The sequence below is a fragment of the Primulina huaijiensis genome, chromosome 1 (assembly GCF_012295235.1).
Source record: "Primulina huaijiensis isolate GDHJ02 chromosome 1, ASM1229523v2, whole genome shotgun sequence".
Taxonomy (NCBI): domain Eukaryota; kingdom Viridiplantae; phylum Streptophyta; class Magnoliopsida; order Lamiales; family Gesneriaceae; genus Primulina; species Primulina huaijiensis.
Genome location: NC_133306.1, coordinates 743941 through 770932, shown reverse-complemented (window position 1 = coordinate 770932; position 26992 = coordinate 743941). Strand labels below are relative to the sequence as shown.

General features: G+C 34.8%; 3 protein-coding genes across 4 annotated transcripts; 2 read left to right on the top strand and 1 right to left on the bottom strand.

Moving 5' to 3' along the window:
- Positions 1-6594: 6594 nt before the first annotated feature.
- LOC140974158 (cyclin-dependent kinase inhibitor 1-like) lies at positions 6595-8149 on the bottom strand. 2 transcript variants are annotated; one of them, XM_073437450.1, is made up of 4 exons: positions 7661-8149; positions 7446-7507; positions 6996-7178; positions 6595-6912 (listed from the first exon to the last, which is right to left on the bottom strand). In XM_073437450.1, the coding sequence occupies exons 1-4, from the start codon at positions 7919-7921 to the stop codon at positions 6834-6836; spliced, it is 585 nt and encodes a 194-aa protein (XP_073293551.1). In that variant the 5' UTR covers positions 7922-8149; the 3' UTR covers positions 6595-6833. The 2 variants fall into 2 exon arrangements, with proteins under 2 accessions (XP_073293551.1, XP_073293558.1); XM_073437457.1 differs by having other exon boundaries at positions 6996-7175.
- Positions 8150-9091: 942 nt separating this feature from the next.
- On the top strand, positions 9092-13557 carry LOC140985883 (uncharacterized). Its single transcript, XM_073454120.1, has 10 exons — positions 9092-9516; positions 9571-9812; positions 10346-10778; positions 10844-10943; positions 11052-11764; positions 11888-11974; positions 12083-12212; positions 12333-12590; positions 12753-12854; positions 12937-13557. The coding sequence occupies exons 1-10, from the start codon at positions 9092-9094 to the stop codon at positions 13555-13557; spliced, it is 3111 nt and encodes a 1036-aa protein (XP_073310221.1).
- Positions 13558-19927: 6370 nt separating this feature from the next.
- On the top strand, positions 19928-22966 carry LOC140974151 (uncharacterized). Its single transcript, XM_073437438.1, has 6 exons — positions 19928-20293; positions 20915-21153; positions 21239-21497; positions 21828-22007; positions 22089-22244; positions 22606-22966. The coding sequence occupies exons 1-6, from the start codon at positions 20264-20266 to the stop codon at positions 22768-22770; spliced, it is 1029 nt and encodes a 342-aa protein (XP_073293539.1). The 5' UTR covers positions 19928-20263; the 3' UTR covers positions 22771-22966.
- The last annotated feature ends 4026 nt before the right edge of the window (positions 22967-26992 follow it).

Sequence of the window (26992 nt, the reverse complement as noted above, 5' to 3'; positions counted from 1 at the left end):
TTTTCAAATTTCATACTTATTCAATTTTCGGTTATTATAAATTGAAAAATCACAAAACAAGTCCAATAATAATTGCACATCAATAATCATTATACATTTCAACCAATTGATTATTATTCCGAAAATATGCAACAATAGATTTTAGAGNTTTTTGATATATGTTCTTTGGTTTAAAAATAACTTGACAGTTTTATTTTCTTCATTCTCTTAGTTACTTAACTAAAAAAATTTAATATTCTCAAAATTTTATAACAAAGAATTATTTTCAAATTTCATACTTATTCAATTTTCGGTTATTATAAATTGAAAAATGACAAAACAAGTCCAATAATAATTGCACATCAATAATCATTATACATTTCAACTAATTGATTATTATTCCGAAAATATGCAACAATAGATTTTAGATTAAAAATTCAAATTCCAAAATGCATATATATCATAAGATAATATTATTGCAACTTGAATAATCACATCTAAATATTCAATATAATTCTAGAGTCGTTGAATTTTTTTATCTCAAAGTTGCATAATTTCATAGCATACGACAATAAACAACTCATAAACAGTAATGAGTTATGATTTATGGGAATTGTTTAATTTTTAATTTTTAAACATGAGACTAAAAAAATTAAAAAAATAAAACTTATAAATTTTTTTTTAATTTTAATATGGGCTGAAAAAATATAAATTTTAAAATTACTAATTTTTTTTTTATAAAAAAATAGGTGGGGGTGGAGCCCACTCTAGCCAAATGGTGGCTCCGCCCCTCATACACGATCGTTGGGCTTTTGCTCCAGTTATACGTGCGCATGCGTGTATATATATAATAAAAAAAATATCGGGCTACGTACAGTCTAATTCAACTTCCAAATATAGACAATAATATTAGGTTTATTACCCCAAAAAAAAAAATTTTGGTTCAAATATATCTGCTGCAACATAATTAATGGATATCACCATAACCAATATATTTTTAAAAAGCTGTGTGATTTATGTTTTTATGTATGTTTGGCTGGCTACTGTGAAGAAAATATTGAAAAATTGAGTGTTTTTTAATTTTATATCCCTTTATAATTTATTAATTAACGATATTTAAACCCCCTCTAACTGGGATAGAATCAAAATTTCTTGTTTATTTTTTCCGAATAAGAAAAACACTCAACCAAAGACAGCATAGCAATTAATGTCAAAACCTTGTAAGCTGGTCAGAATACCAACATAAATAACAAACTCTATATGACCTATGTATGGAAGCTATGTGATTGATTATGCACACCTAAGAGAATATTTCCAGGGGGAATTAGCCTCTTCTTGAAACTTCAGCTCATACTTTTCAGCTTTCATCTTCAAACTCTCGATTTCATTATCATATTTTTTAGATAATTCTTTCATCTCCACGAGCATCGCTTCTAGATTTCGAGTCTCTTCTTCAGCACGACCACGCTTGATCTTGGTATCCAAATACCTTCTCGTATCCACTGCATCGTCTGAGTCAAAAGACATACTCACGAGCCGACACAATCGAGACCGTAAAAATCCAACCTTTAAGCCAAGAAGTTCGAAAGACCTCAAAAGATTTTTCCCACACGTCAAATTCATTTCTCGGGGTGGTGAGGTTACAACCTTTTATAGCATCGGCGGTATTGACTGCCTCAAAAATCATGCCAGAAGCTAACTTAGAGGAGAGCCCCGAGAGGAGTCGATCGTGAAGAAAAGTGTTCTTGCTGCAGCATCGGTCGTAGTATTTTTGGCGAATGAGTTTGGGGAGCTCAAGCTAGATGCATAATCCATGGACTACAATGTGAAATTCCTCGAAGCTTTTAACATCCTTAAAATGGTAGGCGGCTCCTAAGAATTTAGAACATTCTAAAACCTCTCGGAAGCAACCTCTTCACTGTCATTTGCAGAATGCTCCTCCGGTTGTCCAATTCGATCGAGGCACTGGACTTTCTTTCTGTTTTGTTAAGATTGTGACTTGGACCTAACTCAATCCCAAAAGCTAGCTCAAGAAAGGAGGATTGTCCAAGACCATATATACAACTCCCATGTATTTTATCCAACCGATGTGGAACAATTAACACACCCCCTCACGCTCAGGAATGAACATCTGGAGCGTGAAGTTTACGAATGACCCAACTATATGGGCAGAACGGTTGGCCTAACTATAGACACTCCAACACATAACGGTGGAACCTGAGCTCTGATATCATGTTAAGATTTCGGGCGTCGTTTCTTCTTTCTTTGGTCATCGATAGGTCCCTCTGTATGGTAGTTTCATGCCATACCAGTTTTCGACAAAGCAAAAACACCAAGGAAATATAAAGCAAATCAACTTCGAAATTTGAATTCAAAAGCCATAGTTAACTGACCCACATCACTTTGCTTAGTTTGAGAATCCAAAATTATAGACTAAGCGCACCAATGTACACCTACAGATTGAGGACATAATATTATATAAATCCTATATGGCATATATAAAAACATTATTTAATAGACCCACTAATTTGAGGTTTTTATTTTATAGATTTTGTGACTTACAGTCTTGATTTTAATGTGTTTTTATTATGGAATTTGATCTAAATTTTAATGGATTTCTTTTGTGAGATAACCTTTAATCTCAATGCTGATTGATACCGAGAAATGGAAAGCATTTTGATAATATGAATATGCAATCTACTAATTAAACATGTGAAACTCCCTCAAATTAGTTTTCTGATATGAATTGATACATTTATTACATAATTCAAGGACGATCTTATAATCAATCCTACACCTAATTGCCCTTCGGATAATCTGTTATGATTTAAAACATGTGATTACATCTATTAATCATATTTATATAATATAAGTATGTTGACGAAATTTGAAAATATTACATTTAAGTAAATGCATTGTCTAACCACTCCGTCAAGCTAGGATTTAGGGAGTCTTTGCAAGCTTCTGCTATGCTACTGAAAAATTGATTAAAAATCAGAAATGAGCCGTGTTTGAAATAAAACATAATAATTGAAAATCAGAAGATAATGTTTAAAATAAAAATAAAATAACTGAAAATAGAAGTGAGCAAATTCATAGATAATTGACTATAATCTTAACTCCACCGCTCACGTGAAGATTTAATATAGATTTGATGCCTTTCAAAATTGTTCGAGGACCGACGGGAGTGAAAGCTGGTATCCGTAAACGAAAAATGTTTAATGAATCAGAGTTGTTCAACAGCCCAGTTTAGTTAGTTAAGCAATGGCCCAACCCAAAATTAGCAAGAGCCCAAATCCACACAACCAGCCGAGTGACACACGTTGGTCATAGACTTCACTGACATGGTGATTGGGCTGATGTAAGGGAAATTCATTCATCCTGATTATTTTTATAAAAACAAACAGCAAGAGGCAAGCAAGCAACTTGTCTGAAAAAACCATCAAAACAAAATGAATCTGGGAGTTTTTAATGCAATATTACATAATATATATAATAATTATAGATTAGGTCTCTTGTGAGACGGTCTCACGAATCTTTATATGTGAGATTGGTCAACCCTACCGATATTCACAATAAAAAGTAATACTTTTAGCATAAAAAGCAATACTTTTTTATGGATGACCCAAATAAGATATTCGTCTCACAAAATACGACCTGTGAGACCGTTTCACACAAGTTTTTGCTATAATTATATTATTTGGCTATTTATATACATTTTAGATACGAGACTTTCTTCATTGGATAACAAGTATTTCATATTTTCATGGCTAATTATCATTTATCACCATTGTGATTACTGATCCGACGAGAGATGAATGCGTCATCACACATCAATTCGTCCGAGGGTGACTGACTAGAAAAGTTATTCGAGATCCTATATCCTTGAGACTAGTAAATTAAACCTGGTGAAATTTTTTACGTGTGATGAAGAAAAATTCAAGTATATCAAGGTTAAAATATAAAAGCTTAGAATTTGTTGATTTTTTTCAGTAATTGGTGTTGTGGAAATTTATTTATTTAAAAAAAAAGAGACAAAGTATTCGAGCATATATAACATATATTTATATTATCCTCGAATAGTTTAATTTTATGAGGGACGGAGTAAGTCAAGGTTGTGTTGAGTATGTACAGTTCTAACAATAATTTATAGTTAATCGCATATTTAAAATCATAGAAACGATATAATTAATATTTGACGAATCAGAAGTTTGAAAAAAAAAAGGAAATACAAATAATTCAGAAGATGCTCGGAATCTACAAACATGTGCTCCGATCGGATCCTCTACCTAATTTAATTTGCTCCTTTTTACCCACACACATATATATGTATGTATACATATGGATCACTCACTCACTCTCTCTCATATTTATTCGTTCAGACACTACATGCGACCAAGGCAGATCTTCTATTCCAAATCCCAATATATATTCCCTCATATTTTATATATACTCTTTGTCTTTGATTCTGAATAATATTTAAAAATAAAGAAATATGTGATTATTGAATACACATGCATTCGCAAATGGCAATAAATTATTAACATTAAGTAAAAAGCAATGCTTCCAACACAGTTGCAAGATGGAAACTGTATTGTCGATTCATGTAGGGATTAGGTTTTATTGAAGGCACGAAATGCAATCCTCGAAATACGTAATGTTTCAATAGTTAAAACTTTTGTTTTTCTAAACCTAGCTTGTTGTAGCTCGAATTAAGAAATTATAGTCATATATATTATACTATTGATCTAATTTATTCGAGAATTTTTATTTATTTATTAAAGAACCAAGTGTCTCTTGGGAGTAGTATTTTAATTACAATAACTAATTGTTTCGGAAATATAGTGAAAAAATTAATAATTCTGTAATGTTGAAAAAGGCGAACTTTCGATTTTTAAGTTACATATGGGCAAAAAAAAAAAGACAAATAAATTGATAATAAGGATCATTAAAATTAATAAATACCAAAAATATTATAAACAAAATTTTTAAAAAAAAATTTGGAAAATAATTCAATGTACATATTCGCATAGCTGTATTTTTAGGAAAATACACTACAGGTTTAAAAGGAAATATTTGAACCCAAAATGTGCTACTCTACTAGCGTTTGTTGGTTAGCATTTATCTGCATGTGATGCGGGTGGAAAATTCGAAATAAATGATAATGCCGGTTTATAGAATAAAGTTAAAAGTTGGGAAATCAAATTAGTTTGGATGACCTTAACGCTACAGCCGTCAAGAGTAGGACGTTTGGCCTACCACTCTGTTGGCCTTTTATTTCACGATTATTATTATTTATTATGAGCCAATTTACCAAAGGGAAAACCAAGGACCACCATCCCCCTCGCACCACCTCGTCTTGTTCCTTTTCTTTTGTGACCGATATCTTATAGTCTCTCTACCAGACAGACTAGCACCAAAGTCCTAATTTTGGAAAGAGGTCTCGGGTAAAAACATCAACATGCAAATATTCACGCATTTTTAATCAGGTAAAATAACAAAACAAAGCAATGATGAAGTTATTTTTTAAAAAAACATTTAACATGGTAACATGCCTTGAGTACGTTTTTGTACTTGAACATGCATGCATCAAAGTGGGGGGGTTAAAGAAATTAAGATTGGAAAAAAGTCGAGAAAACGCACCCACACTCGCATTACAAAGGCACATGGAGCCAGTTCATCTTTCCCAATCTTCACCACATGTCCGTAGCTTACACGGCAAACTCTATTCTTCACTCATTCACTCGATCGATTTCTCTTCTTTTTTGTTCCTCGGTATGAAACCCAATCTTTAATATACTCTTACTTGTTTATATGAATCAAATTTATGGCTTTACGTTCCTAAATATCTCTTTTCCTCTCCTCAATCAATCTTGCATCCAATTGCTTTGGTCGGGCCCCTAGCTTTTAATTGGGTGATGATTGAGCGTATATCCATTATGAAATGTTTGGAAACTACAGTTTGTTGTAATCTTCAACAAGAACATATAAGAACATATTTATTAGGCAAGCACAAGATTCTATCGCTCCTGGCTACTTAGGGGGGGCCGGCTTCAACCTTTCAAATCAACGTTAAAACAAATTATTGTTAGATTACCTTTTATAAGCACAAAACTCTTAGAACATTAACGATTTTAACACGTTATTAGAGTTAGAACGTAGCATATCTTGTTAATTAACACCTAATCAGTATGTGTATGTATTTAAAATTAAAACTATTCTCAGATCATCTGTAAGCTTGAATTTTATAAAAGTATGGCTTGTAATAAGTAATAACCCCACCCACTTATAGAATCAGAAGTGGTAAAATTTTGAAAAGGGAAGAAGTAAAATTAATGGCAGAAAGAATATCATGCCAAAGAGGGGAAATAGAAACTGAGGTATATAAATGGTTGTACAAAGGATCAGAGAATTTCAGTGAAGGAAAATGGGTGAAGATAGAATAAAAAGAATATATAAACACAAAAGAACATAAAACAAAAAAGGAATTGAATTTGTTTATTTCTGAAAGACAAGTTTCTTGTCATAGAATTAGATATATATATATATATAAATATATATATCTATATTTACCACACTGTTGACAAGACACACATCTTCTTCTTACTGTTGTGCTTCTTGCAGAATATATATACGCAAATGCAGAAGTTTGGAATTATAGATTACAGAACATCAGCTGAAAAGAGAAACCTGGAGAGGAAACTCAAACCCTCTAATGCTTATGCTTAATTAGATTAGTGGAAACATACTAACACTGATATTTGATGTTCTATTGACCCATTATCAGCTTGGAGGACGAAATTATTTTCCAGCTAGCCTTCTTCAAGAAAATGCTGCCATTATTTATATCTTCTTCATGATGGCTTTGGTTGAATTTGAACCCACTCGTAGCTCCCCTCTAGTGGCTTATCCATAGCTATGTCAAAGTTATACCTGCAAAGTTAGATGTAAATCGAAGTTTATTTCTAAACTTGTATTGTGTGTGTTTATGTCTGAAAGGGAGGGTTTGTGTTCACTTGTCAATGAATTTTTTCTGCAGATTTTTTTCAGCGGCCGCGAAAAATTCTTCGAGTTCATCTTCGGATGGCATCTTTTCGGTTGTGAAAGGCCGGCGAAAATTTGATTCGAGCGGCCTCGCCGTCGACTCCAGTTCGCCAGACTCAGCTTGAACCTCGATTATTAATGGAGATGTTTCTCTCCTGAAAACGACTACAGTACTTTAGCAGTATTGTTGTGAAGAAGTTGATTAGCACTAGCATTCATTGCATGGGAGTGAGTGAGGGAGAGAAAAGAGTACTGTGTGCGTTCGTGCGTGCGTGGGGAATTTCGAAAGGAAGAAAATTAAATATTGAAGAGCAGCCATTCAGGATTAATTCCTTTGTCGGGAAATTTGAAATTTGAATTGAATGGAGATCAAAAGTATCACAATAATTGTTCTTCAATATATTGTACATTTAATACTTTACCTCTCTCTGACTCTGCAATCCAACGAATCGCCAGTCCCTTCATCAATATTCTCCTTCTGAATCTGGGGACCGGAGAAGGAATTTCAAATTTCAAAACTCATTAATTTCGAAGAACAATTAAAGCTCATAACACAATATTCTCTTCCAGATCAAAATAAAAATTCTTCCGGGATATTCTATACGTACACCTCCAGATCTAACAAAGTCGAACTCACCTTCTCCAGTTCACCAGATCCATGACTCGAGCAAACTGCAGATATGACAACATTATCCAAACTAATAACGCATTCGCATGACGTTGAATATTCACAATCCACCGACGAGTCTGAATTCACCGGTGTCATGACGGCTAACCGTCTCGCTTTCAGCTGAAATAATGGTGCGGGAATAGACTCTCGCAAACCAAGTTTTCTCTTCTTCCCCGACGACGCCGCGGCATTTTCCATGACCGGAACTTCTCTTAATCCCTCATTCATCTAGCACGTAACATTTATTATGATTTCGAATGAATCAAACCGGTGATTGCAATAATTAAACACAAACAGTACGAGAATATTATGCGGGCAGAGATCTCAGCTTTTTGCTGCGCTTTCTTTTCTGTGCCACAAAGCTTTTATACGGAGAGAATGTGGGAAGTGAAAAGAGAGAGAATGCGGGAGAGAGATATGGTTATGGCCGGAGAACGGTTCAGATTGAGCTTGTTTTAATTGCGGATGAAATTTTGTTCCACTTGATGCATGTATAATAATAAAACATGTTATTTTTATTAAATTTGCCTCTAATTACTGTAGTGAAAAAAATTATCCCTAAAAACTAACAATGAAATTCTTTAGATTGAATTAAGAATTTAAAATTTTCGTAAATTTTCAAATTCATATTCATCGACGATATTTTTAGTCGTTTTTTCAATATGATCGAGTGTACATTGTAAGGAGTGTTTTTAACTGGAAGAAAATTTTCTTCATTCAAATCAGTTTTTTTGTATGTATTAACTTCAAATATTAATACATACAAATATATTATATTAAAAAGAAAAAAAACTTCAAATATTTTTTATGTTTGAATTCAAATCCATCAGCATCCTACGCTAATTCTGATTTTTTCAAAAATTACAATGGAATCTCACGAAACTAGATATATTTTACTCGTTAGGTTTGACATGAAAGAGGACAAATAAGTAAGAAGATGGGATCCATTGGAAATTACACTGCGGAAAGTGCCAAAATCATGCATTAATTATTTATTACTTGTAGTATACATTAATATACTATGTTGAAATTGAAAGACAGGAACATGGCATGCACGGCCAATTAATTTAGGGTCATAACATGATAGGCGGTTAGGTAAATAATTGAATTAATGCTCACAAATAACTATTCAAATTTTTATTTGCAATAATGGGGAAAAAACAGAATTTCATTTTTCTTAATTTTTAGAAAAATACCATGTACATGAATTTAATGATTTTTGCTAGCTTGAGGGGACTAATTGTGGTATATAGCTTCATTCATATCACTACAAAAAAACGGTGAGATTACGACGGTTGTAGGAAAAACCGTCGCAATTATAGCGACGGGTTTAGAAAAATCGTCGCTACAGCCTCACATATGCGTTGGCACAAGGAACATCATTTCGATGGTGAAACAATGACACATCCTTCGGATTCTCCAGCGTGGCGTCATTTCGACGAGATGCATCCATCATTCGCATCTGAGATTCAAAATGTGAGGTTAGGAATGTCAACCGATGGATTTCAACTTTTTGGTCAAAGTGGTCAGCAATATTCATCATGGCTTGTTATTGTCACGCCATACAACTTACCCCCTTGGATGTGCATGAAAGAGGAATACATGTTCTTGACGGTGATTGTACCTAGGCCACATAACCCGAAAGACAAACTCAACGTATTTCTTCAGCCGTTAATTGCAGAACTCCAATCACTGTGGTGTTCTGGTGTGCAGACATACGACATGCATTCGAAACAAAACTTTAATCTAAGAGTTGCTTTGCTCTGGACCATAAGTGATTTTCCAGCCTACGTAATGTTATCCGGGTGGAGCACTGCAGGGAAGTAGGCTTGTCCTCATTGCATGTCTGATTCAAACGCTTTTACCCTACCATGCAGTGGCAAAACAAGTTGGTTTGACAATCACCGGAAATTCTTGCCTGAAGATCACCCATTGCATCGAAATAGAGTTATGTTTATTCGTGGAAGACGTGTTCTGGGCCCAGAGCCAATTGTCAAACAAGGTGATGAGTTACTGAACGAGTTGGATGAATACGGATTCAGACCTTCGTATGAGGTTGACTCTGAAACGATAAACAAAGAAATTGCCAGTTATGTGCAATGTGGATGGAGAAGAAGAAGTATACTTTGGGAACTTCCTTACTGAAGTACAAACTTTATTCGACACAACTTGGATGTGATGCATGTTGAGAAAAATATTTTCGACAATGTCTTCAACACTGTTTGTAACATACAAGGACGCACAAAAGATAACGCAAAAACAAGGGCAGATCTCGTCCAAATGAATATAAGAGCAGAGTTACATCCCGACGGAGAGACATGTCAATATCCTAAAGCAGCGTACACTCTTGACAGGAGAGGCCGACAAGTTTTATTCGGTTGGCTTAAGGATGTTAAATTTTGTGATGGTTATGTCTCCAAAATGGCACGTTGTGTGGACATGCAGAAAATGCGAATGTTTGGGATGAAAAGTCATGACTGCCATGTGTTCATGCAACGTTTTATTCCTGTTGCATTCAGGGAGTTGTTACCACGTCATGTTTGGGAAGTATTGACAGAGCTAAGCCTTTTCTTCACGGACTTAACATCCAGAAACATCAAACAAAGTGATATGATGCGTTTAAATGATGATATTGTCCTCATTTTGTGCAAGTTAGAAAAGATTTTCCCCCTAGCTTTTTCGACTCCATGGAACATTTATGTGTGCATCTACCTTTCGAAGCTCGCATCGCAGGTCCTGTTCAATTTAGGTGGATGTATCCGTTCGAAAGATTTCTTAGAAAGCTGAAGAACACAGTTCGTAATAAGGCACGAGTTGAGGGTTCGATATGCAATGCCTACTTGGTTAAAGAGGCGTCAATATTCTGTCAGTACTACTTCAATGAGACATCGACAGCTAGGGGACAAAAACGTAGACAACATCAAGCAACTTACGAAGACACTGGAAGCACAGAGATGTTGTCTATTTTTCGCAGTCGAGGACGAAAGATTGGAGCGGGAAGATCTAGATGGCTAACTGCTGATGAATATCAAGAACTTGCCACATATATTTTACTGAATTGCGAGGAAATCACGCCATTTGTCAGGTAATTATTTAAATTAAAATGTTAATAAAATTTTCGCTCAAACTAAATACAAGTTTCATGAACAGAATGTACGAAGACTACTTGCACAGAGAGAATCCACACTTGAATGACGCTAATATTGACTCCTTGTTGCATACCAATTTATTTGGGTGGTTCAAGAATTACGTAAGTAAATATTTTCTAACTATTTAAGTTTGTGAACTATTTAAGTTTGTGGACAATAACTCGATAAGTGAAAGTTTAATTTTTCTTGTAATATATTTATCAATGTAGGCTGAATTGCAGAGCGCAGAATCTATGTCTCCAATGATAAAACAGGTTGCAGCAGGTCCATTTCAAAAGGTCAATACGTATCGAGGATATAATGTCAATGGTTTCAACTTCCACACGGTCAATGATACAACTTATAAAGCAACAAACAACTCAGGCATTCAAGTTAGCGGTCAGTACAAACGTGGAGAGTGTACAGAGTATTACGGACAAGTACAAGAAGTAATTGAAGTTGAGTATTCTGGTCTCCCACTGAAGCAAGCAATACTTTTCAAATGTTCTTGGTTTGATATCAATCCTCGTTCAGGCACGCGCGTACACAGTAAGTACAAGATTGTAGATGTTAATTGTAACAGAAGTTTAGGTTCATGGGAGCCATTTGTCTTTGCGACACAAGCGTCACAAGTGGTCTATTTGAGATATCCTACGACAAGAAGAGCTGTTTCAGAATGGATGTATGTGAGCAGTTTGCGTCAAAGAGCTTATGTCTCTGATGTCACCGCATCTGTTACCTCACCCGAGGATATCACAAATGCTTTTCAGAACAATGACAGTGAAACACATGCTGTTGAAACTCATTTTCTGTTAGCATCACAAAATCTTGTCGATGTCGATGTTGTGTATGACATTGAAATGGATGTACACTCACTGATAGTGAAAGAGATGAATCTGTTCCAACCGACGATGACGAACGACAATGTCATCAGAGTGACTAGGTTTGTTTCACAACGATTAATATAAATTTCCGTGTACTAAATGTTTAATATTGTATATTGCATGTTCAAAACTTTTATTCATTATCTAAAGTCTTTATATTAACGAAATTTTTGGGTTCGCAGTTTACACACTATGTCTGGACATCGCGATGATTCCCCGCCTCCTCCACTGCCTGATAACAGGATTGAGCTCACCATCAGGGATGGGATGTAAGTAACTTTTTTTTAAAACTTAAAGTAATTGTTTGAAAATATTTTGTTCTAATTATTGAATTCTTTTACAAAAAAGATTACGACGACATTTTTTCCTGGTTATAGATTTTTCCCAAATAATAGTCGTGTCTCGAGATACATATCGGCTCAGTTCTCACTGCAGACATGTGATCCCGGCTGGTCGTTGAGGTATGTGACACCTGAGCAGCGACAGTGGTACTGGGAGCAGTGCTGTGTAAGTATTTATTAAAACAATTACTATTTACTATAAAATGTTTCAATTTTTATTAAACGATTAACTTAAAAAAAAATATTGCAGACGAGGTATACATGGGCTGCTGACATTGATGCTTAGGTACGGGACTTGTGGTTCCGTACCACTGCCACCCTATACCGCCGAACCATTCACGGCTGGAGGACTAGTGGCCATCATCCACAGACGGTCACGCCTGAGAGATGGGCTGCTTGGACTGCTACCTGGCAGCAACAGGATTGGCAGGACAGAGCCGCGAAGAACAAGGCCAACAGGAACAGCGAGCCTGTAGGTCAAGGTACAGGGACGACGAAACATATTGCAGGTGCGAAGACGTACAGCGCTCACGGACAAGATTTGGTATTTCTTCCAGTTTATTATTTTTCAGTTGTACTTTAACATGTGTGTGTGTGTGTGTGTGTGTGTGTGTGTGTATTTCTCATCTCATTATTTATAAATGTTAATGTTTTACAATTAATAAGCTTATATGTTAATGTTTTACAATTAATGAGTTTATTTTAGCGAGCACGACATGGCAGAGATCCAACGTCATGGGAGCTATACGTTCACACACATCGACATGACGATGGATCGTTCGTTGACACGCGATCACGCCTGCTCCACGTAAGTTTATGAAATATCATTATTCACATTAACGTTTACATTAAGAATAATCGATATGATTCATTTTTTATCAACATCACAGGAGGAGATGGAGCGCTACATGGCTGAGTCGATGACCCCTGTAGATGATGGATCAGAGCATGCTGTTCCCAGCCCGCGGTCGGTGAACAGCATGTTCAAGAGTGTGGTTGGGGGGAAGAAGAAGGGGAGGATGTACGGGTGTGGGTCGATGGCCAGCACCTTATATCCAGATGAGATGGCTCCAGGTAGACGTGGTGGTTCATCGGGTGTCTGTCAGTCGTCTCAGTCCCAGCAGATGGCAGACATGCGACATACTCTAGACTCATCGTTACGCCGTAACGATGAACTTTACGAGAGGATGCAGGCAACAGATGCGGAGAACGCCATGCTGAGAGATCGCATGGTGTCACTAGAAGAGCAGGTCCGAGTCTTAGTTGCAGGCATGTCACAGGAAGCTACTGCGCATACATCAGGCCGCACGCTGCTTGGACCAGGCACTTTTCACAGGGGTCGATCACGTGGCGCATCAGTTGCTTCTTCATCTCGTACCCCTAGATTATCACAAAGTTATGTTCCTCCGACGCAGGGGTACGGGGATGGAGATGACGACGAGACCCAGTCACCTGAGGATAGTTTTTTTTTTGATTTTTTTTACGACATTTGTACCAAACACTTTCATTAACCTTTGTAGATTAGTAATATGATTACATTTCCCAAATTTTGTTATTTTTTTTTCCAATTATACTGGACACAATATATTTTTATACATATTTAAGGGAAATTTTTAAAAAAAATAATAGAAAAGCGACGGTTGTATATTACACCGTCGCTTACTATAGCGACGTCTAGGTCAAATTGTTTTTATATAACCGTCGCTTAGTATAGCGACGGTATTGTGATAAACACCGTCGCTAATATAAGCGACGGTTTAACAAACCGTCGTTATATTAGCGACTGTTTAACAAACCGTTGCTAACTTAGCGACGGTATTGTTCGACAAAACCGTCGCTACAGTGTAACGGTTATTGAGAAACCGTCGCTGAGAGAAGGCGACACGACCTCCGTTACGGATCACCATTAGCCGTGTTTTTTTTGTAGTGTATGTATAAACGCGCCTTTGTGTGTGTTCGGAGTTTCAATTTATGTATACATACGATATCCATCATCTACAAGTTGAATAATAAGTTTCATAAATTCTACAAGGTTGTTACATTTTTGTGATAATTTTGATATGCTTTACATTGTTAAGAAAATATTAATATATACGAGTGTGTGGATTGGAAATAACGTTAGTCAATTAGGAAATGTGCCAAGTAAAATTGAGATATGACTTTTTGTTTACTTATTCAAATACATAATCATATTCAATAAATTATGAAATGATAATGGACCACCCAGCCACTTACTGAAGATGAAATAAAGTCGGATTTATTATCTTATATATATANAGTAAGATATTTCAAGGCTAAATACAATTTTTTAAATACACACACACAACACAACACAACACACACATATTAATGGGCACAGAAATATAGAATGGATAACATATAAATTGTTATATACAACTATAGTGTCGTCACATGCATGAATAGTTTTATGCCCTTTTCGTGGGCAAATAAAATTGAAGTTTAGTGGAGTTTTGTCCCCTAAATATATTTAAAAATGGGGCCAAATTATAAAATTTATTAATTAACAAAAAGGCAGAATTATTTTTCATGGAATCATTATATTTATATTTATATATTATTAGTTGTTTGTAAATAATTAAATTTTAAAACAATACTATATTATTATTAATTAGTATTATTTTCCAGTGTAACACCGTACCCCGTTAATGGTGTAGTAGCACGAGCCATCAAATTAGCCCGTGATATCGATTTCTTCTAATTCGTTTTTATTTCCTAAAACATTATTCAATTCCTTACATTTCCATTAAAAAAAAAAAACACACACACACACACATTCCTTACATTTGAAATAATAAAATATGATATATTAAGCTTTGATAATTAATTGTTCACGTAAAACCATTAATTACTGGTGAGTGTACTTCTTTTAGTGTGTGAAAGACATTTGGTCTCTGGAACGTCTCTAATTTCCCCCTTATTTTCAGTAATATTCTTATTTATGACAACAAAATATAAGAAAAAAGTAGCTTAAACATGAGATTTAATGTGGAAAAATTACTTCAGTAAAATTTCAGCTAAATTAAAATGTATATAATAGAAAAAAATTACAATTTTCGGTATGTATAATTGTTACTTTAGAATTTCCATTCTTTACGTTGTCAAAATCGAGTCTTGTTCGTATGTCTTTTAAATTTGACATTTTAAATTTATTTTTATTGGGAGTGTATACTTGACATTGTACATCAGCAAGACATCAGTTTTTGATCAGGTCAGTGCTACATTGAAAAAAATATCAAAATTACCAACATAAAAGTGGACAACAATTGCAATTATACAAAATAGATTTTCAAAACCATAAATAGACAAATATAAATTACCAAAATTGCATTTTCCCACCTATAATACACATAAAAAAATTAATGTGTATATATATGGGCACCCTTACCTCGAGTCATGACTAGTATACATATGTATCATATATATACATGCATATGTCTAGCTGATTCTATACTACATTGAAGTAACTAATTTCTTATGTTTTAATACAATATTTTTGATTCATGTGTTTTCTCATCTAGACGAAATTATTTGAACCGCTTAAAAAAATATTTTTTTTCTTTTTATTCATCAAAAGAATTAGAAAACTGAATTGAAAAATTATATACGTGAGACTTACTAAATGATCAATTAAACATGTTATATTAAAATATAGGGAAAGTGCTACTTTGCTACAACCTCGTCTATCTATACAATGAAAGTTAAATATAATTTTATAAAAGTATACACATATTTCCTATTAAATCTATGTGAGAAATCTTGATTGGGTGTTGTGCTTTTTTGAGTGTCTGCCATGTTCATTGCCAGGTAACGAGGAATATTAATTAGTAAATATATATAGGAAAGCTGGGCAACAAAAGTTGACCAATGAAAAGGGAAAAGGTTTTAATTTAAGATATATATCAGATATATAATCGGACAATGTCCTTCGGGCCAGAAAACGAGATTGCATGCAATTTGTACGTAAAATAAATAGATTAAGCTTTGGAGAAATGGATTTCATTTTCATATCCGCGACGTGTTTCCCACTACCAATTCTGCAATGATCCTTTCACCAAACTTAAAAGGAACTTCCATTTGCTTTTCACGAATTTCTTATTTTCATATATAAGCTTTGGAAATTGACCTTCAATTCTCCCTCCCTATAAGTTAAATGCATATACGTATGTATTCATTGTACGTATATATAATTAGTTTCACCATTTATAAAAACCACATTAAAATAGAATAACGATAGCAGGGACGGAGCCAATGGGGTGGGTTGGTACGACCAACAACTCCTCAATTTTTAAATTTTATTGACTTAGGGACCTAAAAATAACTATAAAAATTTTCAATTTCCTCTCTACTATTTGCTTTTGTACCCCTAAAGTTAATTTTTTTTGCCTCCAACTTCAATTTTCTGGCGCCATCTCTGAATAATAGTGACTAGACAAATCAGTATCTTCATTAATGCTACAAATATATAAATTTCTTTACATTTTGATAATACTACTTTCAATCCAATTTTAATTTATTTGAGGAAAAATTATGGGTTTTATCTGCTTTTATTTGTTGAACAAAGAGAGAACTTCCAAAACGAAACCTAACAAGTTATCCATAGGAACCACAAAAAAAAATATATAAATAAATTTCTTTGTTAAATTTTGTAAGAGCCTTATTATAAATCCTTTAACTCTTCCATTTAACGCAAAGTANTATTATGAAGTGGTCCATGCATGGCATGCAAAAATATATACAAGTTAGTGCCAAATTAACCCCGATGTATACATTTATATATGTTACGTAGAAGAGTACGTAGTGTAGCATTCTAGTCTTGAGGACCATCAAACACGTGCTCTCTTCTAATCAATTCCCTCAATTGCATTCTTCATGCTGCTCCCGCGTCAATTTATGTTACAAATATCAAATCCAAAATTGAAATTAAGAAAAAAACAATCTATAAACTCAGAAAATTGATATCATTCGAAAAGTAAATCTTTTGAGATGATACAATTTTTGGGTCTATAATCTAACAATTTAACTCATTAATGCAAATAATTTATTGTTATGTCTAATTGAGGGTTTTGTTCATGCTATCCACATAGATATTGTTCTTTTTCACTCAACATATAACACATGTACTGATTGAATAAATCATGATCACTCATTCAATCATGATGTATAGATGAATGATCATGATCTATCACTCAATACACGTGTAATATGTTGAGTGAATGAGGACACATTACCTATATGAGTAATATCTACCCGCCCCAATGGAGTAAGGTCAAGTTTATATTATAAAGTAGAGGACGACTGGGAGTACAAAATATTTGGGAAAAATATAATATATTACAATTTACTCATGAAATTTCACAACAAATAATTTGAAGGATAAAAATGTTAACATTTGTTATAATAGTAAACCCCCCATTTGGGCCGAATATTTTCAACCTCCTTACATATTGCCAAATTTCATAATTGGGCTTCTATACATGAATCTAACTGAAGAATAAGAGTAAATTTATTCCCGGCCCAGCCAATAGGCTAATCATCATTCTACGGATTACTTCGATGATTTGGTGAAATAATGGACCCAAATGTATTTATTTGCAAGTAACAAATATTGTCACATAATAAATTAGGACGAGGATTTTGAATTTCGAAATTTATACAGATTAATGTTATTTACTTAAGCCAGTGTGATGAGGAAAAAAATACATGTAAAGGATATTACAATAAATATAATATTAGATCATTTATAAGATTGAACTTGAATAAGTAATTGAATAATATGAGGTGAAAGAGATCGGATAATTTAGAAATAAATTACATTTAGGCTCTGTTTGGATCAGACAAAATCTTCCCCTCTTGCCCGTACTGTGGTATGGTATCGAAGTCCTAGTGTTTCCAGAGTGGTGACATCCCACGTACCAAGACCTAAATCTAAATGAAAAGCATTAAATCAACAAAAATCATCCTACCCATACAACGAAATTTATATAATAATTTTTATAATATAAAAAATTTGATACAAAAATTTCATTTGTCGAATCTCATGAGATAATGATAAAATATCAGATATCATTGTTATAAATATCAATCCACGATATATTTGTTTTACCTTTAACATTATTCATTTAATAATATCACTCCTTAGTTTCGTCCCAATTTAAATAGTCCTCGTTTTTTTCTTCTTATGTTCCAAATATATAGTCGATTTCACATTTAATAAACTTTTATGTATTCAATTTGTATTTCTCAATATCATCATCAAATAAGTGGCTACTGCGAAATTTGCATGTATAATTTGTCTTCCCAATAGAATTTTTAATTTGTGTATGATTAGTATGGAGATAGTTTGGATCTTAAAATCTAACTCTTATTCACAGTTCTTTCAGCTTTTCTTGATTTCATCTGTTTATTTAAGCAAGTCACAGTCGAAACGAGACGAAAGGACTTCTCCTACAGTAGTAGGAGATCATTAGATTAAAAGATCATGATACTAAGATTGGTTTTATATGTGAGTTCGATTTATCAGCACATATCCGTCTCAGAATGCTTAAAATCACAAAAATATGATTGGAATTTTGCAATATTTGAATAAACCTAAATGAAACCAAACGCAATATTAGATTTATTATTATTATTATTATTATTATTATTATTATTATTATTATCATCATTATCATTATTAAGTATTAAAAAAGTATGATTTTGTTGTTAAAGTTTCACTGCTACCTATAAAAAGAAAATTTGGGTCAAACTAATCCTCTAATTAATAGAATCTTTTTCCAGATGCTTCTTCTAAAAAAGGGAAAAAAAGAATGAAGATGGTATGTAATAAAGAGTTGAGAACTCTGTCATTGTTCACTCAGTTTGGCAGTATGACATTTAACTTGATAAATTATCTTAATTGCGAATGAGTCAAACCAATTGGCCAAACAATGGGGGAACGTTGACAATGTGTTAAGCTTGGGGTTTCAATTTCTTTTTTATGACAATTAATCCTGCCAAACACGACCACAACCTAAGTTGACCATAGACATCCAAGTTTTCTAAATATTAATTTTTTGTTTGAATATGAATACATAAATACGACAATTTTCTCTTAGTTGTAATTAAAAACCTTGCGTGCCCCTTTTTTTAAATAATCATGAGCTAAGCCAGTTTTTGTTTTGAAAAGAACCACACATATATATGCATATATGGAATTGTATTCTGATATAAACTATTTTACCTATAAATAAATAAGTAGATATTTTGTGAGATGGTCTCACAAATCTATTTTCGTGAGACACGTCAACTCGATATAAATTTAAAGTGAAACATAATTTTTTTAATATAAAAAACAATATTTTTTTATTAATCAATATTGGAAACAAAAGAAAAGAATTAGGATCCTCATCCAAATTCAACAGCAGAAACTAAAGAGACCCTTTATCAAAAAAATAAATAAAAGATACCCCACAAATAACTAAAAAATAAAAAAAAAACCCAAAAATCAGTTATCAGTAGAGAAGTTGATCAAAAATCTCCAATCAAAACATTTCTTTGGGTTCACTCTCTACCCAAAAAATTGTGATATTATGTCATACAAATTGTGGTACTAAAAAAATACCCAGGAACTGATCAAAAAAAAATATCGGATAGAAATTGAAGGCCAATTTCCCGTTATCCGTGATGTCATCGATTTTACAATAAAATATCTGGTCAAACACGTCGTAGGTTGATGTCGGAGCCGACCCCGTTTTTCATGATGTTGTCTATTCCAGCGGACCCCTCTAATACAATATCAAAGATCCGTATATAATTCATATTTAATTTAATAATTTTCGAGTTCCAATTCCACAAAAACCCAAACAAAACGGGAATCAAAAGTTTTCGCAGGTAGACATATATTCGAACTCGATCACTGGCCACCCGTGTTGAATATAAATACAAGAATGCTGAGAATTAAAAAAAGCAGTAGCGACCCAGCTGGCACCCTTAAGCATCTCCGTTCTTATCGAGGAGTTTCAATTTTTCTCTGATTAATTCTTGTTACCGACTAGGAGACTCAGTGTCATATTCTTTCGTTATATACTTTTTCAACTGTTTTAGAAACTCATTATCAATATATTCTCAAGTGTTTCTTGGTGGTTTCGAGTAGTCGGATAAGTCTGCGGTTTTTGAGAAGGAACTCTTTTGGATTGTCTTTATTGCTTGAGAGATATAATGGGTGAAGATATCTGTCTCTTCACCAAGGTGGGTTTTTTGTTTCCTTATATGTTGGCATCAGTTCTTCTATTTTCTTTCGTATCATAGGTTTTTGTTTATTAAAGTAGTGGGTTATCGTTTGTTGTTTAAAATTAGAACAGCAAATTCACCTTTTTCTCGCCCCGTTTTCTATCTTTTTTTTTTTCAGACGAGTTTATAATTTTCAAGATTTGTAGTTGGACTGTGTATGTTTTTACTTCTGTTCGTTGTGAAATCTGTTGAAATTTGAAGTTCATTGGCGGGTTGGGAAATCGAGATGTGTTTTGAGGCTCTCCATGTCCTCGTTCTTGCAAGTTTTGATCTTTGCATGATATTTGCGGGATTTCATGGAAACCTACCTTGTTCCTTTCCTATATTATCTACTGATTTTGGGATTTATGCTTTTTTTCTCCTTGTTGATGTGGTTTTGCTCTCTGTTTTTCTCCTTTTGCTTTCGGTTCCCGATTCTCCTGCTTATTTTTCGGTTTCTTTGATTTCTTGGGAAATTGATTTTTTTGATGTACTATTATGTTCTTATAAGCTTAGTATGTTTGTCTGAATCCTGCGTACGGCAATGTACAGGTTTATTCGATATTAAACTTGCTTAGTATTCGATTCTGTATATCACAGGACGCTCTAATCATTAAACCGCCCAAGAAATCCCAAGCTTCATTAAGGGTATCAGTCTTAGGATTTGCTGTTGTGTGCAGTCTCTACATATGTTCAGTCTGTCTAAATCAAGCCAATTTTTATACCCGTCCAAAATCTCCAGGCCTTGAAGTTAATCCAACACAGCGGTGCCATAATATTGGCATTGATAGGTCTCAAACTCCGTACTTACATTACCCAAATCCCACGACCTTTAGCAGGTAATTGTCATTCTGTTATTTTTTTGAAATTTCGGTTTTAGTCAATACTGTCTGGCAGAAATGTTCCTAACTTCATACATTTCAGGGCTGAATGTGCTTGTAATCCGGTGCGTTTGTTTGCCATTGTGTCTATGCAAAGATCCGGCAGTGGCTGGTTTGAGACATTTTTAAATAGCCATAGTAATGTTAGTTCTAATGGAGAGATATTTTCCGTTATGGAAAGGAGAAGGGATGTTTCTTCAATAACGTCGACCCTAGACCGAGTTTTCAATATGGACTGGTTTACGAGCGCATCTAAGAATCAATGCTCGGCTGCCATTGGATTCAAGTGGATGCTTAATCAGGTTGCTTGTCCAACTTTTTTCTGGCTATCAGCCTTTATGTATTACTTTCGAGATAACTCAAACACCCGAGTGCAACAGAGCAGAGAAGCTATTTTTTTTTCTGAAAAAAAACCACCTTTTAGAGTAACAGTGTTTTCTTGCGTTTTAACTCATAAAACTATACCTGTAATCGAAATAATGGGCAGAAAAATGCGGGTATTAAGGCTTCTACTTCAGCCTTGTCTAATAGAGCAATTAGCTAAGACCGCTTAATGAATTATTTTAAAACTAAGTGCTTCTGCTTCCAAACTCACCAATGGAATGATTTTGGCCCCTAATGATATATTTCAGGGATTGATGGAATATCACAGAGAAATAGTTGAATATTTCAATGACAGGGGGGTCTCTGTAATTTTCCTCTTTCGGAAAAATCATCTGCGCAGGATGGTTTCGGTGCTCGCTAATTCTTACGATCGAAATGCCAAACTCTTGAACGGTATTCACAAGTCCCATGTGCATTCACGCCAAGAGGTAACTCTTTCAGCTTCCAAAACCGTTTATAGAAATTTCATTAACGAAAGATAACTCATTTTTAAAACCCGTTGATATCAGGCGGATACTCTTGCTGGATATAAACCAACAATCGATTTAGCATCACTTATGATGGATCTCATGCAAATGGAGAAAATGGTTTTGGATGCATTGAATTATTTCCGCAGCACCAGACACGTGGTTCTTTATTATGAAGACCTCCTAAAGAATCGTACGGTAAGTGGTTTTTCTCGTGATAGGAAAATCTCAGTTCATTGTTAAGAATGCCATCAAATTTGTCAACTGGTTTTAGGATATTCTAGTTTGTAAAGAATTTGTCTGCGATCACTCAGGGCGTCTTTTTCGACGTGATCAAATGTTCCTATGACTCTGCCAAATGACATGATTCATTGTATTGCTATCTTCTGCGCATAAAAAACCTAGGGGGATGAAATATCATTCTTCTCCTTTTTAGCAAGAATTAAAAAGCGAATGGCTGCGGCCATTGGTCCTGCTTTCTTTTCACCACTGCTAGTGAGTGAAAACCTCAGGAACACGCTTTTTTTTTTTTTAAATCTCAATTTAATCCCATTTGCAGAAACTGGTGGACGTGCAAAAATTTCTGGCGTTGCCGCAAATGGAGCTAACCAGTCGCCAAGTCAAAATACACAAAGGACCACTATCAGAACATGTGAAGAACTGGGATGACGTTAAAAGAACTCTCAGAGGAACTACTTACGAGAGCTTCCTGCACAGAGACTAAACTAATTCTAGTTCATTGATCCTGCTGAAAGAAGAGAATCATCTTGCTCGTGTACATTCATGACGATTATTGACATGATGAAGTTCATCCACGTGCTTGATCAATGCAACGTTGATCATCGCCACGTTCGATGTCTATTCAGATTTCCTCTGCCGATTTTTTTCACCCCTTTTTACTAAACAATTTTTAGTTTTTATTGGATGCATTCGTTGCATACTAGAATTTGTAGGTCAGAAAACTTGTGTACAGCCATCGCATCGCCGAGGGAATATATACATTATATTCAAAACCCAGTTTTTGCTTCTGCATTTATACATTTAGTTTAGTTAAATTACATTTATGAATTTCTATTCTATTTAATCTGTTAGAAGTCGATTTGCTAACTCTGTGCAAGGTTTTTAAACTTTTACTTAGTTCTCGGTCTTGTGTCCCAGAAATTTTAAATTAATTGAGTGTCTTGTTTGGTAATACGATTTATATTTTGAAGTCCTACAAGTTGTGCTTTCACATTTCACTTGAGAAAAACTAATTGGAAAGCACATGAAACTGAAACAAAAAGTTGCAATTGATTCTGAAGAAATCTATGACCAACCCCATTGAATTTGAGGAACACAAAAGAAAGTTTTAATTAAACTTCACTTAAACAAAGAAATAATTATATATTTAATTTCAAGAGTGCCTTATTTTGTCGGAGCACTACGTTAAACTTTGCAGCCCTTTTATTTTTAACAATCCTTAAACAATGGAGATTAGGGGTGAGAAAAAATATTGAATTTTCGGTATATTGAGATTATCGTATTTGAAAATACCGAAGATTTCGGTACGACATAATAACAATACCGAATTTTTCAGTACGGTGAAAATTTCGGTATATTCCATAATACAGAAATATCGTAATAATATATAAAAATTTAAAAATATAATATTTTTAAACAATAAATTTATAAAATTTTAAAAACATGAGGTTTATTACAATATAAAACGGTACAGACTGATACAGTACTGAAATATCGGTATACCATAAAATTTTTGGTATGGTACGGTATATCACCGAGACCTACCTTTTAGCACTTCAAATGTTTGATTTTGACCTTAATTGTGGGTGTTGGGACGCAACCAAAGTCCCACATCGGAAGATCTAGAGAAAGATCATGAGTAAATAAAGATGGAATGATATCTCTATTGGTATGAGGCCTTTTGGGTGGTTCCAAAAGCAAAACCATGAGGGTTAAAACCCAAAGTGGACAATATCATACTATTGTGGAGATATCCGGATTCCATTGGTCCTAACAAGTGGTATCAGAGCCATGGTCTAGATCGAGCCGTGTGGGTATAATCCTCGATACCTAAACGAAGGAGGTGAGGGCTCCCGGTAAAAATCCTTGATTAAACTCTCGAGGTGGGTTATGCTCCCATTATTCATGTGAGTCGTGCGCTCCAACGCAGTGAAGTGGAGTAACCTCGATTGGAGGACGAATAAGGCTTGAGGGGAGGCTCGGACCATGAGAATAATAGTGGAACTTCGTTTGAGGGGAGGATTGTTCGAACCGATTCCTATCGATCGTTCTTGGAGTTTCTGGAAGAGCTTGCACATGCAACACTCACACACTCCACGCAAACGTAAAAGAAATTGCAAGAGTATTTACGTGGTTCGACGGAATTCGTCTACGTCCACGGGAGGGCAACCAATCTTTATTTATCAACAACAATGAATTACAAATACAAAGCTTGTTCGATCAAGAAGAAGAGAAAATGAAACCAGAAAATTTTGGACGGCTACTGCTCTTCTCCTTGGGCTTTCTCTATTTTGTAAATCTCATTTTTGGGTGTAAGTCTTCTGTGAAGTTTTTCTGTTCTCCTCTTTTTAAGTATTCCACCTTTTTCCCATCTTAACCGCAACTACTTCCACTGATTGATGCCAAGTCATTTTTCCCTTGACAGTTGGGTCCCAAGTCATTTATCACATGGTAGATATGGTAGATCACTCAATCAATCGGTAGTTATGTTGGGTCCTTTATGTTGGTGCCAATTTGAGAGACACACCTTCACAAATCTCCACCTTGTCTTCAAGATTGGCTGCTCTCCATTTTCCACCATTTTCTATTCCTGAGGTACCGCATTGATCAAGTTCAAGCAATATCTGAACTTGACCATAGGCAGTGGTTTTGTTAGCATGTCTGCAGGGTTGTCATCCGTTGCTATCTTTTCAAGTTTTATCTCTCTTTTAGAGATAATATCCCTTACATAATGCAGCTTGACATCAATATGTTTTGAACGCTCATGGAATACTTGGTGCTTTGATAAGTGTATAGCACTTTGGTTATCACAGTTCACTACAATCTGTTCTTGTTGAACTCCCAACTCTTCTATCAGTCCTTTCAACCAGATGGCCTCGTTAACAGCCTCCGTGACAGCTATGAACTCTGCCTCAGTTGTTGATATGGCTACCACAGGTTGAAGTGAAGCTTTCCAGCTGATGGCAGTGCCATAAAGTGTGAAATCGTATCCTGTTATGGATTTTCTGGTCTCTAAGTTTCCAGCAAAGTCTGAGTCAACATATCCTTCCAGTGGTTGTGTGGAGTTTTCATGCTGATTTTTAAACATCAGTCCCATATTCAATGTTCCTCTCAAGTACCTCAATGACCATTTTAATGCTTCCCAATGATTTTCCCCTGGATCAGCCATAAATCTGGAAATCAAGCTTATTGCATGTGCTAAGTCGGGTCGAGTGCGTACCATGCCGTACATGATGCTTCCTACTCCATTTGCATATTGTTCTGCACTTGTTGGTGACTGTACCACAGAAAGTTTAAAGTGTTGTCCGAGAGGTGTACTTACTGCCTTAGCCTCATGCATATTGAACCGTTTTAGCACTTTCTTTATGTATGATTCTTGGCATAAAAACAGGCTTTTGCATTCCCTTTTCCTAGTAATTTCCATTCCTAGAATTCTCTTGGCATTTCCCAAGTCCTTCATTTCGAATTCTGAGCCAAGTTGTTGTTTTAGTGTTTGTATTTCCGATTTGCTCACACTTGCTATGAGCATATCGTCAACATATAGCAGGAGGTAAGTCATCACACCATTTTCTTTTCTTTTGAAATAAACACAGCTGTCATAGCTGCTTCTATTAAAGCTTATTCTTGACATGAATTCATCGAATCGCTTATACCATTGCCTTGGGCTTTGTTTCAGCCCATCAAGTGATTTTTTCAGAAGACACACCTTCTGTTCAGACCCTTTTATTTCTAGTCCCTTTGGTTTGTCCATATATATGATCTCTTCAAGCTCTCCATGAAGGAAGGCTGTTTTTACATCGAGTTGTTCAAGTTCCATATCCAAGTGAGCTACCAAGGCAAGTATTATTCTTATGGAACAGTGCTTGACCACCGGGGAAAAGATCTCATTGAAGTCTAATCCTTCCTTTTGGGAGTATCCTTTTGCAACTAACCTTGCCTTGTACTTAATATTTTCTGTCCCTGGCAAGCCTTCCTTTAGTTTGTATATCCATTTACACCCAAGTACTCTTTGTCCCTTTGGTCTATCTACTAGCTGCCATGTGTTGTTTTTCATGAGAGAATTTATTTCTTCATCCATGGCAGCTTGCCAATTTTCTTTGTCTTTGCATGTGACAGCTTCTTCATAGTTTGATGGCTCAGAAAACTCCACCTTTTCAGCTACAGTGAGAGCATACCATGTCAGGTCCGCATGAGCATATCTTTGTGGGGGTCTCACTTCTCTTCTTGTTCTGTCTTTGGCTAAGGTATAAGTTTGAAGTTCATGGTTTGGTGGATCATTTTCTGCTGTCTGTATCTGAGTTTCAACGAGACCATCAGCTTCTTTTTGAGGAAAGTTATTGTTGGTCTCCACCTCAATTTGTGTTTCATGTTGGCCTTTATCCATGGCAGTATACTCAATTTTCAGTTTATATCCCATCTTGCTTTCATCAAAAATGATATCCCTTGTATTGAAGCATCTCGGTCCAGTGGCTTCTAAATTCCATACCTTATATCCTTTGACTCCATCTGGATAACCTATAAAGATACATCTCAAGGCCCTTGCATCAAGTTTGTCTTGTTTTACATGAGCATATCCTAGACAGCCAAATACTCGAAGATGTGAGTATTGTGCTGGAGCCCCTGTCCAAAGTTCCATTGGTGTTTTAAAATTGATTGCACTTGAGGGACAGCGATTGATTAGATAACAAGCTGTATGAATAGCTTCT

Coding starts and splice junctions, on each gene's coding strand:
- LOC140985883 (XM_073454120.1), top strand. CDS start 9,092: ATGACACATCCTTCGGATTCTCCAGCGTGGCGTCATTTCGACGAGATG. Junction 9,517..9,570: donor GGGTGGAGCACTGCAGGGAA/GTAGGCTTGTCC, acceptor CCTACCATGCAG/TGGCAAAACAAGTTGGTTTG. Junction 11,765..11,887: donor AATGTCATCAGAGTGACTAG/GTTTGTTTCACA, acceptor TTGGGTTCGCAG/TTTACACACTATGTCTGGAC.
- LOC140974151 (XM_073437438.1), top strand. CDS start 20,264: ATGGGTGAAGATATCTGTCTCTTCACCAAG. Junction 22,008..22,088: donor ATGTGCATTCACGCCAAGAG/GTAACTCTTTCA, acceptor CGTTGATATCAG/GCGGATACTCTTGCTGGATA. Junction 22,245..22,605: donor ACCTCCTAAAGAATCGTACG/GTAAGTGGTTTT, acceptor TCCCATTTGCAG/AAACTGGTGGACGTGCAAAA.
- LOC140974158 (XM_073437450.1), bottom strand. CDS start 7,921: ATGAATGAGGGATTAAGAGAAGTTCCGGTCATGGAAAATGCCGCGGCG. Junction 7,508..7,660: donor GATCTGGTGAACTGGAGAAG/GTGAGTTCGACT, acceptor TCCGGTCCCCAG/ATTCAGAAGGAGAATATTGA. Junction 7,179..7,445: donor GATTGCAGAGTCAGAGAGAG/GTAAAGTATTAA, acceptor AGTCGTTTTCAG/GAGAGAAACATCTCCATTAA.